General features: G+C 36.6%; 1 protein-coding gene and 2 pseudogenes across 1 annotated transcript; 2 read left to right on the plus strand and 1 right to left on the minus strand.

Annotated features, from left to right (window-relative positions):
- The first annotated feature begins 1,241 nt into the window (after window positions 1-1,241).
- Window positions 1,242-2,451, plus strand: LOC147520330 (uncharacterized; annotated as a pseudogene).
- Window positions 2,452-4,009: 1,558 nt separating this feature from the next.
- LOC147520331 (uncharacterized) lies at window positions 4,010-5,188 on the minus strand. The gene has a single exon (XM_086591872.1). It carries the CDS (start codon window positions 5,026-5,028, stop codon window positions 4,123-4,125), a length of 906 nt encoding a protein of 301 aa, XP_086447998.1. The 5' UTR covers window positions 5,029-5,188; the 3' UTR covers window positions 4,010-4,122.
- Window positions 5,189-13,603: 8,415 nt separating this feature from the next.
- Window positions 13,604-14,738, plus strand: LOC147520332 (T-complex protein 1 subunit delta pseudogene; annotated as a pseudogene).
- The last annotated feature ends 2,156 nt before the right edge of the window (window positions 14,739-16,894 follow it).

A 16,894-nucleotide genomic window follows, 5' to 3' on the forward strand; every position in this document is an offset into this window, starting at 1 on the left:
TTGACAGAAATTAGCAAATTTTGTTACTAAGTATGAGAACACAACATTAATTAATAGTAGAAAAATAAACAACTACTCAAGGACACCAGCAGATAAACCAGCCGTAAACCCCTCATAATACATTAATACTTTGACAGATTTAACTCTTCGTGTAGTCATTCTTAGCGCAAATGCTTTAGAAATCAATCAAGAGATGAAAAATCTATAAATATCCTACCAACAACCTATAAATTTTAGCATTGGATTTCTTTTCCGTGACAGATTAAAAACCTTACTTTACACACTACGTATACAGAACCTTACTTTACACACTACGTGTACATCAGTAAGCTTATCATGAATATGACAACGAACTAACGATAGAAAATTAGAAAACTATAAAAACGAGAGCGAGTTCAAAGGATATTGGGAAAAATAAAAGTACATTTATGAGCGACTGAATTTACTTTGTTGCTAAAGTCAACTGAAGATAGATACTCGAGAGATAGGTTAATAGGGCAGGGATCGGGTCGGGTTCGGGTCAAATATGGCTATATCCGAATCCGAATCCGAATAGTTTCATAATATCCGAATCCGAACCCGAACCTGATTATATCCGAAATTTAATATTCGAACCCGACTCGAACCCGATTATATCCGACTAATCCGATCGGATAACACTAAAAATTCAAAAAAAGCCCAAAAAATATATCCGAACCTGAATCCGAATCCGACAGACCCGACCCCGACCCGAATAAATAAACGGATATAAAAATTGATCTAAACCCGAATTATTCGAGTTCGGGTCGGGTCGGGTTCGGGTCAAACCTGACCCGATTCCCTGCCCTATAGGTTAACCCATTTGTTTTCTTAAAAAAATAAGAGTGAGAATACACGTGTGGAAATTAGAGATACAAGTGGTGAAAGTGAGACCACATGCTAATTAAGTATACAAATGGGCTAAGAATTAAGCCAACATTTATCATAAAACCCATTAAAAAAATGAAAATTAAAAGACAGCCCAAAATTTGGATATCTTAATACACTATAAGGCCTATTGATAAAAAAAAATAAAAACCCCCATTTAGTCTAACAAATTATTGGCGCTGGGAACTTCAATCAATTAATTTACTTTCCGAGTTTCAATATAGTTTGGAAGTAAGATTTTTTATACATAATAAAACAAATGAAAAAAATTATATAAAAACGGTCCCCGTTCGTTGAACGGGTCCAAAAATCTAGTTATGATAAGAGTGTTCGTAAACATTGCCTAATATACTGTTAAGTCTAAATTGAAACAGCTAGATGACCTAACCAAGTTGAAGATGAGATTCCAGATGCCTTCCCTAATTTCCCTATATATATGTCTAAGGTAACATGTAGTAGACTTGGTGCTAATACCTTCTTTGCCTTCAAAAAGAAAAATGGCTTCCTCCCCTTTGAACGTCAAAACATACCTTCGAGATCTCATCCTCTCACTCTTGACGTTGAGGAGCAGTTGTGTCGACTGAAATCCTCAGGGGCCACTAGTTCGTCATTCTCATTAACATGCCACAACTTGAGTGGCCTTAGTACCTTGTATGATTCTATGGAGCATCTACTTCAGTCATCACTTGCCCAACAAAAAATTTCTAGTGAAAGATCAAACACATGCATAAATGAGGTAGTGGATGGGTCTCTAAGACTGCTGGAGATATGCAACACAGCAAGGGATGCTTTCTCGCAAACGAAAGAATGTGTACGCGATCTTCAGTCATCCCTCCGTAGAAAAGATGAAATTGGTCTTGTAACTGAAGTTCAACTGTTCAAGTACATAGGATCACTAGAAAGAAGATGAATCAAGTAATCCAGAAATGCGCTGCAGATTTAAAAAAATTGCAAAGCAAGCATGCCAGTTCGTCACTCTCAGAGGACAGAAATCATGTATACCTCCTTAGCGTTGTAAGAGAAGTGGAGTCGATCACTCTCTCCATGTTCAAATCTCTCCTATCCTCCACACCTTTTTCAAGAACACAACCAAAAAGAAATGGTTGGTCATTGGTTTCCAAATTGATGCACACCAAACTTGTAGAATGCCAAGTGGAAGAAGCTGATATCTTCAAACTGGAGAAACTAGATGTTGCACTCTTCACCCTCATAAGCAAGAAGTTGAGCAAAGGCATCAAAGTCAAGAATGTCGAAAATGTTCAGAAGCAGTTGAGAGCAATGGAGTTGAGTATCCAGGGCCTCGAGGATAAATTGGAGAAAATTTACAAGAGCCTAATAAAAACAAGAGTCTCCCTCCTAAACATCCTGAGTCACTAATTGACAAATCACCCTGTAGAAACAACTTACACCCTTGAGTCTTGTTTCCAAATGGCATCCACATATTTTATCGACGAAAATGTCCATGTTTTTAGCTATAGAGTTTAGATCAATGTACATTAGCTCTGACTGCTTCTGCAGTAGTATATAATACAGTTAACTTCACAATCGAAACTCATATAAATATTGACATAAAACAAGTACTGTGCTCATTTTCATGTTTTTTTTTAATTAATTTTTGTCCTTTGTGTCATAATGTTATCGTAATAACTCGATATGCATTTAGCTCAACTGTTCAATATTTCCATTTTATCAGAGGTGTATAATGGCAAACAATGAAGATACACAGGTGGCAAGTTACCTGGTTTCTTGACCATCTAGATAAGCAGCACATGTTGGGTGAGTTGAACATGCATCCGGAAATTGGAAAACAAGCTCTGACTGAAAAAGTAAAATTTAGTAAGAAAGAGGAGACTAACATATACCCACAATTTCAATAAATTAGAATTGCAGATCTAATGGTACATATGTTAGGGAACAATCAGAATCTTAACAGCCTTGAATTCAGTTTTGATTATATATGATCAGCATGAAATCTTCATCAAGCAATTTGTTTTTCTACTAATACACAGATTAAAGTTGCAAATAGACCTTATAACAAAGGTCCCTACAAATTTAAACAACTGCACAATGAGCTTGAGACAAGTTTTATTAAATAAAGGCTAATTAGTATGTGGGCCAATTAGGATTTCTCCCCACGAGATGGGAAATTAGGGTCTCTCTCTAAACACAAGTTCAATTTGGTTTGACTGTTAACTTTTAAATCAAATAGTTGAAAATGACATAATTGCCCTCCACCTAATTAAAATTGAACATTTGTTTTTTGAAAATAATGAGAGTATTTGTGTAATTTTGAATTAACTTGAAATTTAATGCTCAATCCAACCGTGTGTGGGAGTAATACTAGTTAACCCTTAAATAAATACGATGATAGCTATATCTATATTTGCTATGCATCAGTACCAACGCGCTGGCTAGGACACATAGTTCTCCACTGGATGGATCCACATCCACAAGAAAATTTATCTGAAGATTGACACAAGATTTAAAGCTTATTAAGCCTAACAAAAATCCTTGTCATTTTATCTTAGTACTGCTGTAATCTGTGAAAATGTACATCAAAACTCTCAAAAATACTTTCTACTACAAAAATGAATTTTCAATACTGGTGACAATCACAATAGAAAAATTGATAAAATCTTGTCATGAACAGCTCCGGCATATTCTGGGGCGAAAACAGAGTCGAGGGAATTTTTTTGTTGAGACCGGTTCCTCTATAAGATTGATCTCTGTACCACACACACATCTCGTATTTCGGCACACACACACATCTTGTATTTTGGCACACACAGGTATCAAGGCACACACATATTTCAGATTCGGATCAATGGCGAGATAACACGGTTACAGAGATGATCTCTGTATCCGGTTGTAGAGATCTCAAGTCTTTTTGTTATTTATAATTTATATAGTAACGTAGGAGTTACGCAAGAGCGTGACAGTCAGGTGTCCATCATTCAGAGTTTTTGATATGGTGGAAGTGGGCACAAAATACGGATATCACATCAATTTTTTTATCTGAAGATTGGATCTAGAAGGAAGGATTGTAAAGCGTGAAAATAAATCATTGCTAGGAAAAGAAAAACAAACGAATTAAGAAAGAAAGAAGGTCGACATAAAGTTCATAAGAATATATCAGTGCTCATTAAGAGTTTGCTAATAATCTATATGTTCCTGTACAAATTGTAAATTAGTACTAGTGAAATATCCAAGGACGTCCTAACTGCTGAATATGTTTAGAAGAGCTACTCTTGTTTTGATTAATTTTTTGAAGATGCACTCGAGTTCCACCTCAAGGTTTCCAATGCTTGCCTCTAGTGCCTCTAATTGTATCTGTGCATTTTGGGGAATTTTGACTTCATGGCACTTGTGATTTTTGAGGGCCAATATTGCAGTGTGTACCATTTCAACTTGATTGACATCCTCGTGTTGCTCCTCACATGTAATTATTTTCCTGTGCATCAATTTGGAAACCAAAGACCAACCCCTTCGCTTTTGCAGTGTTCTTGATCCCAATAAGAAGGATAACAAAGACTCGCATACAAATAGAGTTGTAGCCTCCACTTCCCTTAAAACTGTCACCAGGGCCACAAGGTCTTGGTCTTTTTCCAAGAGAGAGGAGGGATGTTTACTTTCCATCTTTTTCAGCTCTCCAATGCTTTTAAGGATCGCCTTGTTTACTTTTCTTCTCGAGAACTGATAGGTGTCAACTTCATTTGTTAAGTCGAATTCACTTCTTCTTCGCCGAAGACCTGATTGAGTCTGTTGGACATGTTCCTTCATCCGCAACAAAGCATCTTTGGCGGTACCACACACATCCACTAGTCTAAGAGATTCATCCAACACCTTGTCCACACATTTCTCATTTCGATGCTGGAGTAGGAGTTGTTGGGTGTGTGACAATTGAAGCAAATCCTCGACCCTCTCAAACAACCGTATAAGACCACCGAACCCGTCTTGTAAAACCATTGTGGTGTTCAGTAAGGATGGTTTTGAGTCCATCATCCAACCCCTCAATTTGTTCAACTCCTCCTCTACCCTAGCAGTAAGAGGATGTGAAGCAGATGGCAAGCTTGTCGAACGAACATGGTAACCATATTTAGCCATTATAGGTGAGGCGACCATTTTGTTATGCTTTAGAGGTAATGATTTCGCAGTTTGCACTGATCAAATATGATCAAGTCGAGTAGGGAAAAGAGATTGAAGTTATCTCAAAGCAGCTGGTGCTGTTTATATTAAGTTCTTGACAAGAATAATAATTGAGAAACATAGGCCCATAGGTGACACAAAGTCACAAAATATCAGGAAAATCTAAAATTAAATCGAACTAATTAGGAAACGCATTGTATTTAGTCCATACCGAGTTAGAGATATTATTGCAAGTGAAATCTTGCAAATCATTAGAGTGGTGAGTACAAGATTTGCTCCACTGGCATGTTTAATGTTTCGCGTACGTGCATCCAGCAGAGCAATAGGACCCTCTATTGTATATTAGTACTCTACTACTGTAGCAGTCTAGTACTAATCCATTATCATTGCCGTACATCTAATCCAAATAGACAAATAATTAGGAGTCAAATGGAGGTTTAAATGTTTAATCATGGCATATAAATTATAATACAGGCCAGCTTTAATTGTCCCTATTGGGGTCACCATAATCCCATGGACTTCCGAGCTTTAAGTTATGCGAACGAAGACATCGAAAATTCGACATTGCTAATTATTTTAGGTGCGCCGTATTGACACCTTACTTTATGTGATTGGCACCTATTTGGTAAAAAGTAAAACAATAATGGTTATTTTTTATGTCTTTTTACATTCCACATGCCTATAGTTCTACGACATCGGATTGCCACGAGATCCCATATCCCACGATAGGCAGTTGCCGCGAGATTATACAATCTACGGTATCGGGTTGCCGTAAGATCCCATATCCTACGGCAGACAGTTTCCATGGAATATTTTTTTTGTGTTTTTTGTTTTTTTTTTCACTTCAAATTTTACGTATTGAACACACACGACATATGGATACCTCATTTTATTCTTTAAAGTTTCTTTATACACTCCAAAAATAACACCAAAATCATGACAAAAAAAATGTACAATCGAGGCATAATTTTGCTATCTCGCGACAAATATTTTCATATATTATAAGAAAATTTTGTGATTAAATTAATGAAGAAGAGTTTTGATAATTAACACAAGCAAAAACTCCATTTTAGTGAACGCAACCATCTCGCAACAACTAACTTTTTTTTATGGTGGCTCTTAAAAAAAAATGAAAAGAAAAAAGAACCCACGGCAACCACCTTCCGGAGAATATAGAATCTCGCAGCAACCCGATGTCGTGGATTGTGCGATATCGAGGTAATTTTTTGTCGTGAGTGTTTTTTATGTTATTAATGGAGGAGTGCTAGTACTTTTAAATTGGTCAAAGGGGTGCCAATTCCATTTTATGGGGTATCAATACCGCGACCCTTATTTTAAATACATTAGACGAATTCATAGTTTGAAACTAGAGTTGCAAAGGGCAATGATGTCATTTTGTGTCACTTGACCACAAGGTTAACAATCAACTCAAGTTGACTTGGATGTGCTATGTAATTTAGGGGACCCTAATTTTCAATATAGTGGAGGGTAAATCCTAATTGGTTCATATAAAGGAGTTATATCCCTAATTATTTTAAAAAATTCACCCATTGACATAATTAAATTTGTTTTAAATTATGATCAACAAAGAAGGTCTAAACAATAAAGATTAACAAAATTATGCATTTATTTCAATTCACAAAACTATAGTGGGTTGACTACTAAGAATTTAATATGGACTGATGAAGTTAACTACTTAAGTACTTAAGTCATTAATTGATACTACTATGTCTATATATATCGACATAATCTAGTCCACAAGTCTACAACAATTCAACAAATTATTAACTTTCTATAATTTTATAAGCCTATATAACCCTACTATAATATGGAAAAAACTATAAAAAATTAACATTGAAAGTAAAAAAAAAAAAAAAAAATTGTAAATAAAAATTTTATTAATAATGATAACGAGTTTTACAAATAATTAGGACAAACGTGCAATAAGTTATGCCGCAAGTCCTTTTTGAATTGTTTTTTGTTTTTGTTTTTTTGGGTTGAGGTATAACGCTTGAGAGTGAAAGAAAAGAGGGAGAGCTTACGAGTTTGTTATGGGTGATTAGAATTATACAAACTGACCGGTTGGGCTTTGGGCCTTTGGTTATTCGTCATTAACCCATCAAACATTCAAAGACACATTTGTCTCTTTTTAATAATTTTGAACTCAAAATAAATGATAAATGATAATTTTGTAAGGGCAAAAAAAGAAGTTAAAAAAAAACGTTGGTTTATTGGAATGTTTTTTATTAGTTTTTTTTTTCATACTATTTTTTTTTTTGTTGGTTATATTCTCACTATAGTTGTGAAAATTTTGGGGGTGCGGTAGTGGAAGTTTGCTAAAATAATTGGGGGGTGCGAGTCCTTATAGTGGAGCGGTTAAAAAAAGTTGTTGGTGCCACCTTTTTTTTTTCATACTATTTTGTGGAGCCGATAGTCTCTTTTTTCGGTGGAGCTTGGTGCCGTGCTTTGAGTTGTTCATTTGCGCTTTGCTGCCTCCTCTGAAGTTATAATTTAGCTCAACTTCAATAAACTAAAAGAATGAACCAATTGAATTGAGCCAAATGAGTTCTTCACGAAATAGAACACATAATTCGAATTTTGGAATCCCCGTAAAACTTTATTCAATCCACCTTTGTGTCTTCTCTCAATCCATACAACTTAACAAAACCTAGTCAAAATAAAAACTTAAAGTGTACTCTAAGATGAAACTTATTAATTTTGTACAATTTTTGTACCATACAACAATTTGATCGAGCGTAAATGTGTCACATATAACAAAATTTGTAAAAAAAATGAAAAAACTGTAAATGTTGATAAGGTGCGCGCATTATGAAAAGGCGCAAAAAGGCACACACCTTATGTTAGCTCCCATACCTTGGTCAAGGCGAGGCACAAAGGTGTGCCTTGACTACACTGATGCCTTTATCTTAAAATCATTCCCATTTGCAAGAGAGCAATGGTTGACCCTGGTGGCTCGGTAGCCGGTCTTTTTTTCATTATTAGTTCTTTGCACCCTACAACCGTGACATTTTGAGGGCCGGATAGAGTAGGTAAAGAATTATGGCAAGACAAGGTGAAGTTTTCATGAGGTTCCGTTCACCTTTCGCTTTTATGCTTGACTAATGGGTTCTTTGCATAAGAATCACACTTATGACTTAGTTGAGAGATCGAAAGGAAAAAAAGTTCTCAAGAATAAGTGGATCTTCAAAGTCAAGCATGAATAGAATAATCCACATCCAAGGCACAAAGCTTGTCTTGTTGTGAAGGGATTCGATCAAAAGAAATGTATTGACTTTGATGAAATTTTCTCTCATGTAGTTAAGATGACTTTTATCAAGGTGGTATTATGTTTGGCCGCAAGTATGAACCTAGAGATTGAGCAACTAGATGTCAAGACAGCTTTTATTCATTGAGATCTTGAGGAAGATGTCTACATGGACTAGACAGAAGGTTTTGAGGTCAAAGGCAAGAAACATTTGGTATGCAAGCTAAGAAAGCATTTGTATGTATGGTTTGAAGCAGGCACCGAGACAGTGGTATATAAAGTTTGAGTCCTGATAGCCTATAAAAACTCAACTAGATTAATTTAACTTTATTCTTATGATATCAATTATTTTTTCTACTCTCTATATAGATTTATGCAATATATAGAGTACGGAATCGTTCCACTCTTAACTCTCTAGACTTCAACGAATTCAATTAATCAAACACAAAGAAACAATGGTGAGAACAATGAGAGTAGTGTTGTGATTTATTTAAATTAAAACTAATTATAAATTAAACTAATTTAACTAAGCAATTAAAAGGTGAATTTAATGAATTGGAAAAACATAGAGGGGGTAAATTCCACCATGCAATTCGATTGGCTATTAGTTAGTCATCGAATCGAATATTGATTCCTAGTGAATACCAAGTCCTCTCGAATCAAGGTTCCACTAGCATAAGAGTTTAACTCCACCACAAATCTCTTTGATGGTGGCTCTAAACTCTAGTTCATCATTATGAGGTTTATCTCTAAACTTTTATAATAATGAACTTGAAATTCTATTCTAAATAACAACTAATCTAACAAGCAATCATCCTCACATGGCTTCTTTAACCTCCTCTGATGAAAGTTTTAGCCTAATTTCATTGGGTTCATTATTAATAAACAATAATAATAAGACATGATTAAATTAAACTAAACTTGATTAAAATAACTTGAATTGAATTGAATTAACTAATTATCAATTTAAGACAAACTAAATCTATGAATCAATTATTGAATTAGAAACTAAAACTTGAAATACAAACTAATTATTGATTCTAAAAACTAAATCTTGTTCTAAACACTAATTTGAAGCTAATTAACTAGATCTAAAACTAACTATTGGATCTGGACTAAGTAAAACTAAGTAAAAACTCAGTAACTTAAGAGCTAAGCTTTTGTCTCTTGATATGGAGGAGACAAAATCCACAAATTCGTGCATGGGCTGAGGAGTCATGTTTTGGGCCGGAAAATCAAGCCCAAAACCTGATTACTTCAGTCCACAAAGGGGTTTTCAGCTAGAAATGACTTCAATAGCCTTTTCGTCAACTTCTGCTCTTCTGATTGGGTCAAGTCTTGAATCATTAGAAAGATATTTCCGATCCGGTCGTTTTGATGTAAGGTAGGCCCAATTCCGAGGTCTGAGTCCAAAGATACGGCCTTCGGAAGTTCAGCTGACTTTTGTGCAATATTTCTGCCCGCGTTGACTTTGACTTTTCAACTTTGACCGGGCTTTAAAAAGGCTTTTTCTCCTTGAATCTTGGCCTTTAATCAAAGAACTTCTTAGAAACCAACCTTTGCTTCTTTATCTCGCAAAAGAGACGCATTTCTACACATAAATGACTCCAATGCCTGAAATACATAAAAACACGTAATCAGCATTAACTCTTATTTATTACTCGCATAATTGGTCTAAAAGTATTATTGTTAAAGGGTTTAAAACTACAGTTTTGGGCTCTTATCAAGTTTTTATGGTGAAACAAAGCTACACAAAGTCTGCGTTCGATCACTGTGTGTTTGTTCAAAAGTTTTCAGATTTGGATTTTATAGTGCTCTTGTTGTATGTGGATGATATGTTGATAGTTGGCCAAAACATCAATAAGATATCCAAGCTAAAGAAAGACTTGAGTAAGTCCTTTGAGATAAAGGATTTGGGTCAAGCAAAGCATATACTTGGGATGTAGATCACTCGGGACAGAAAGAGTGAGAAATTGTGGTTTTCTCAAGAAAGCTATATTGAGAAGGTGTTGAAGAGATTCAACATGGATCAAGCGAAGTCAGTCAATTGTCCGCTTGGTGACCAATTTTGCATGACCAAAGATATGTGTCCGAAGGGTGAGCATGAGAAGAAAGAAATGTAAAAGATTCCTTATGCATCTGTAGTGGGCAGCTTGATGTATACAATGATGTGCACAAGACCGGATATTGCTTTCACCATTGGTGTTGTCAGCCAATTTCTGTCAAATCCGGGTAAAGTGCATTGGGAAGGTGTTAAGTGGGTATTGAGATATCTCAAGGCCACTTCCAAGGCGTGTTTGTGTTTTGGTAAGAGTAAAACCTTACTTGAAAGCTACATAGATACAGACATTGCAGGTGATGTTGACTCAGTGAAGGCCACTTCCGGTTATTTGTTTACTTTTGTAGGGGGAGCTGTTTTTTCTATTTTTTGGCAATCGAAGTTGCAAAAGTGTGTTGCCCTCTCTACTACAGAATCTGAGTATATTGTAGCCACTGAGTGTTGCAAATAGTTGTTATGGATGAAGAGGTTCTTTAATGAACTAGCTAGGGCTAAAGCAGAAGTAGTTTGTAGTTCTTTGTGACAGTCAGAGTGCCATCCATTTGAGCAAGAATCCGACTTTTCATTCTAGATCCAAACACATACATGTGCGTTATCATTGGATTAGAGAAGTTTTCAAAGAGAAGCGATTATGCATTGAGAAGATCCATACTGATGAGAACGGGTCGGATATGATGACCAAAGTTTTGCCGAAAGGCAAGTTTGATGTTTTTTGTGCTACTACCGGAATGGTAGCACACTCCTCATGTTGATTCGGGAGTGGAGTATCCCTTTCATGGTTCGAGAGGGAGAGATTGTTGGGGTCCCTTACCATATGCTGGAATGGTGGGATGGCATCGACCACATGTTTTTGGGTCATTTTTGGTACTGTTCATTTGAAGAGAAGAAAGGGCGTGTGCGCCCTCATATGTCTATCCTAAGGGGCGCACACCCCCTTGCCTAAGAAAATAAGTTAGTTTTTTTTCTCTTTTTTTCACGAAGCAAAGTTACTAGAAGTTGGTCAAGAAGAAGGCGCACGCGCTGATAAGAGCCCAAAACTGTAGTTTTAACCTCCTAATAGTATTACATCTATGCCAATTATGTTTATAATAAACAAGAGTTAGTAATATTTATGTGTTTTTGTGTATTTCAGGTATTGGAATCAATTATGTGAAGAAATACATAACTTTTGCAAGAGAAAAGAATCAATTATTTGCTAGAGAAGTTATATGATTAAAGCCCAAGTTTCAAGGAGAAAAAATATTTTTAAAGCCTAATCAAAGCTGAAAAGTCAAAGTCAACGCGAGTAGAAAAAAAAATAAAAAGTCAACAGAACTTCAGCAGACCATATCTTTGGACTTACTCCTCGAATTGGGCTTATAATATGTCAAAATGACCAGCTCGGAAAGAGCTTTCTAATAGTCCAAGCCTTAACCCAATCAAAATAGTGAAAGTGGACAAAAATGATGTTATAGTAAATTTCAGCAAATAAACTATTTTTGGAACTTAAGTAATTAGGTTTTGGGCTTGATTTAGTGGCCCAAAACACAGCTCCAAAGCTCATGTACGAAATTGTAACCTAACTCTCTCCTATATAAAGAGGATTAAGGCAAAACTCCCTCTCTCCTATTAGTTAGAATAATTTAGAGCTCTCCTCTCCTAGCTCCCCTTTCTTTAGTTTAATATAATTTATGTAATTATGGTTTATAATTGTAGCCTCCATAAAACCTCCATTAAAATACCTTCAAGTTATTATTATTATTCAATTCAATTACTTCTCTTTCTATTATGTCTTCTTCTCATTCTTTTATTCATGATAATCCTATGAATCAAAGCTAAACCTCCATTAGAGGGGGTTAAATTTCAAGTTTAGGTTTTTCTTGACTTAGAAATAAAAATAGTTTAATCTAACCTAGATAATAATGAGTTTTGCCATGAGAATGGAAAACAAACTTTCTCTTATGCTAATTAGTTATAACTAAAGATACCATAATTGATTAGGGACCATTAAAGGCCTAACCTTTATATTTGAACCTTGTGTTTAAACGTAAATATTAGGGTTTTGCAACAACTCTATGCTAGCATGTTAAGTATTAATTAAAGTGGATTTCAATCTCTTTCTATTCTTTTCCATATTTTATTCAAGTCATATTCAATTGCTTTAGTTAAATCAGTATAAATTAAATTTATATATTTAGTTTCATAGTATAAATTCACATCCATAAATATTGCTCTCACCACTGTTTTCTTGTATTTGATTAGTTGAATTCGTTTAAGTCTAGAGAGTTAAGAGTGGAACGATTCCGTACTCTATATATTTCATTAATATATATGTGAGAGTAGGAAATAAGTAATTGATAACGTAAGAATAAATTAGAGAGATCTAGTTGTGTTTTTTACGGTTATCACGCGCCCTCCTATGCATGTCCCAAAGGGCGCGCCCCCTAGCCTATACATACCAAGTTTCAATTTTTCTCCAATAAATCGAGATTTTGTTTTTACACCGAAATTTCATATTACTATAAAACCAAAGTTAGGTTTTGAGTAAGATAAGTCTTTGAGAGAAACCAATTTTGAGTGCAACCAAAATTGAGAGAAAACCCTTGCAAATAGATAAAGTTTGTAAGGAGAGAGATTAGTGAAGAGAGATCTAGTAAGTTTGGAAAGACTTAAGAGGAGTGATTGTAATATTCATTCCCATACTTATAAAAGGATTTGCTCTTGTGGAAGTTGATATCATTAGTCGAACCACGTTACATCTTGTGTCTCATTGTGGTAAGCTAGTTACTTTATATTGTTATTGCTTGTTTGTGATAGTTAATTTCATAGCTTAGATTGTGGTTGTTGGTTGTGGTGAAAGTTTAGATTTTTAAATTGGAGTAGTAGATTGTCACGTGCAAACTATCTTACTAAGGATCGATTGGTATCGTTTTCCCCAACATGGGATACCTTGGTTCCATGCGAACGTTGAAACCGAATGACCGTGCAATTCCATAATGAAAACCATGTCAATGACATATACCCAAATATAATATCCCCAAAAACTTAAAAATCTTTATTCACAATTTGCCCAATTCACCGTCATTGCACCTTCTCGTGTACGAAATATTCACCAATGGAAAAATTTAGGTAGTAGGAACGAAACCCCAAGTCAAAAGTTCAGAAAGATTGAAGTCATGGTGGAAGATTGAAGTTGTTTGAATCTGATGTACTTGTTCTGGAATGACAACAATTGCACTTGAGACAGTATGAACTATGAAGTTTATCTACTTGTTAAAGGTGTTAGTTAGTTTTTTACTGAAAAACTGTGGAAAACTTTGTCATAACTCAAAAGTGTTTAGAATTCGAGTTTTGGAAAAGGGTTATTTAGGCTTTGGTCCTACTTTATTATGGGGTATTTAGGTTTTAGTTCTAAAATTATCGATTATTAGGTTTTAGTCCTATTTCCATCTATTGACCTTGAGTCATTGCAATTGACTGTGGTCAAACTATTTTCTAATAATATATTTTTTGATTTTTTTGCAAATGGCCAAACTATCCTTGAGCGTGCTTGGCATGTGACTTTATATTGGATTGTTGGAACACCACGTGTCTGGGTCCCAAAGGAATGGACAAAATGATATCCACCGCATCAGGTGAAGTAATAATAACCAACGACGGTGCGACAATATTAAATAAAATGGAAGTCCTCCAACCCGCAGCGAAAATGTTTATCGAATTATCGAAATCTCAAGATGTTGAAGTCCTCCACTACAGTTGTTATATAGTTGGTGCTTTACTTAAATCTTGTTTAGTTTTATTAAACAATGGGATTCATCCAACAGTTATTTCTGATACATTACTATACATAAAGCTAGTTAACTGCTATGGATGTATCTATTGAGTTGTCGGATCGTGATTCGTTAGTTAAGAGTGCTAGTACTAGTTTGAATAGTAAAGTTGTTAGTCAATATTCGATCAACTTTACTTGCTCCGTTAGCTGTCGATGTCGTTTTATCTGTGGTGGATAATGTGAAAGTTGATTTAGTCGATTTGAGAGATGTTAAGATTGTTAAGAAACTGGGTAGGACTGTTGACGATACGGAGTTGGTTAAAGGGTTGGTTTTTTATAAGAAAGTTAGTCATTCTGCTGGTGGGCCGACTCGTGTTGAGAATGCTAAGATTGCTGTGATTCAGTTTCAGATTTAGCCATACCGAAGACCGATATTGAATAGAGTATTGTGGTTTTGGGATTATCACAAAATGGATAGGATTTTGAAGGAGGAAAGGAATTATATTTTGGGGATGATTAAGAAGATTAAGGCGACGGGGTGTAATGTTTTGTTGATTCAGAAGAGTATTTTGAGGGCGATTCAAGTCACCACATTCGGCTTCTTTGATTGACGATTCAGTCTCTTATTCTTTATCGCCCTTTGCCTCATGGGCTGTATTGCGAAGATTTTTCCCTCACTATCTCACCTATTTCCTCGAGATGCAAATAAGAAATGATCGAATGACATATATAATTTCATCCCTCATAGTACGACACGTGGTGTTCAAACAATCGCTCTTTGTCACATGCCAAGCATGCTTCAAGAGTAGTTTTGGCTATTTGCAAAAAAAATAAAAAAATATATTATTAGAAAATAGTTTGACCACAGCCAACTGTAAAGACTCAAGATCAATAGATGAAAATAGGACTAAAACCTAATAATCGATAATTTTAAGACTAAAACCTAAATACCCTATAATAAATATTAGGACCAAAACCTAAATAATTCTTTAGAAAAAACCTACTCTTTGTTTTGGTTTGGTAGAGTGAATTGAGTGATGGATTCGCGCCAGTGTTTGTGTGTTGGAAACTTGGAATTACCGATGCCAGTTGTAAAGGTGTGATGTGTTATTCCTCTACAAACAGTCTCTGGGGACTGATATGAATAGATGGGTGAGACCGAAGTTAAACTTTTGGAAGCCGAACCTCGATCTTGCTCTTCACGAAATTTGGGCTCGAGTAGAATCCCAGTCTGGCGTAGTTCATAGGAGTGGTATTTATAGAGATTGGTGTATCCTCACCCTCCACGTAGAGGATATCACCAACGTGGGGTGTGGATCATGGGAGCATGTGAAAATATCTACATAGGTCTCTGTGATGATGAGGAGTGAGCGATCGAGCAAGTAACTTGCGGCCGTGTCGATGGCCGATAGTCGATCGGGGATTAGTGCAAGTACTCCGTCAGTCATGATTGCTTATGGATAGGGAGTATGTGTCACTGCCTGATGTAGTTCGCGTGATGATACGATCTGTCTTGTGGCGCGTTGTTGGCTCTTGGATGCGACGATATCCGCAATTCGGTGCCTTGGTTCCACTATGCTAAAGCGCGTCTTTGTATAGAGAATATCACTCCCTACCACGGCCCCTTTAGTAGGTTGTGAAAACGACCTCTTGAGAGAAAACGGTGGCCTTGTAGCGTACTATGTGATAGTTGGGGGATCGGCCCGCGATCGGTGTAATAGAACGGACTAGTGCTAACGCGTGAGTTGGTTAGTGTGATGTGTGGCCGGCGTGTGCGTACGTGGCGGATCTGGCGATTCGCGACAAAGGAGCGTGGCGCCCGTTTTTTCGGATGTGAAAAGACAAAGGCGATTACTTGGAAGTCGTGGGGGCTAGGGCTACGGTGTAATCATAATGCCTTGGAAATTGGAGGGGCGGTTGTTCAAAAATCTTACTTGCTTGACTGAGGCTTCATTTGGCTACTTCGTTTGGTAGAGAGAACTTCATTAGCGCATCAACCCTCAGGTTAGTTTTCTGCCATTTTTGAACCCGTTTCCCTTGTTTAGTGTTAAGCTTCTGTGCTAGAGTAGTTAGGGTGCTCTGTTAGATACCAGTAGCTAGGTTTGTTAAGTTTAGAGGAGAAGAATGTCGGATTCTGATGACACTCGTTCAGACGAAGTGCGTGAAGTTTCCCTTGGTTGGGAAGAGGAGGAGGAGACAGATGAATCAATTTGGTAAATTTTGGGTGAGGAAGATAGGGATGAAATTTTGTGGAGTGAAGAAAGCGATGCTGATCGATCGATATACGTGGTTCTTGGCGTTAGCGCCGGAGGGGCGGGTGAGAGGTCGAAACCGGCGAGCTGCCGCTAGGATGTGGATAAACCGCGCCTTGAGGCGTTTCCATATCGAGGAAAAGATATGGTATAACCGTAGAAGGTCACGGAGATCCACGAGGCGACCGAAGCGTCCCGGTCTTTAGCGATAGGTACGTCGTCCACACCGCCGGGGTGATCGTCGTCGTGAGGCGGTGAGGGCCACATACGACGATACCCTTTTTGAAGTTGGTTTGTCAATTTTGAACCCATTGTGGCAAAGCGCTGTCGCGGTTCGTGGGTAACACGGCGGTTGTTAAAGGTGTTCGACACATTGAACGCCAGTGATGAATACCGGTCGAAGTCGGCCCGATATTATTGAGCACTTCACTTTGAAGCGATCTAGGGCATACAATTTTAGCTTGCAAACCCGAGCTACTCATGTCGCCCGTTACGGATGGAGTGATAACGAGTCT

Source organism: Coptis chinensis, chromosome 2, assembly GCF_015680905.1.
Source record: "Coptis chinensis isolate HL-2020 chromosome 2, ASM1568090v1, whole genome shotgun sequence".
Taxonomy (NCBI): domain Eukaryota; kingdom Viridiplantae; phylum Streptophyta; class Magnoliopsida; order Ranunculales; family Ranunculaceae; genus Coptis; species Coptis chinensis.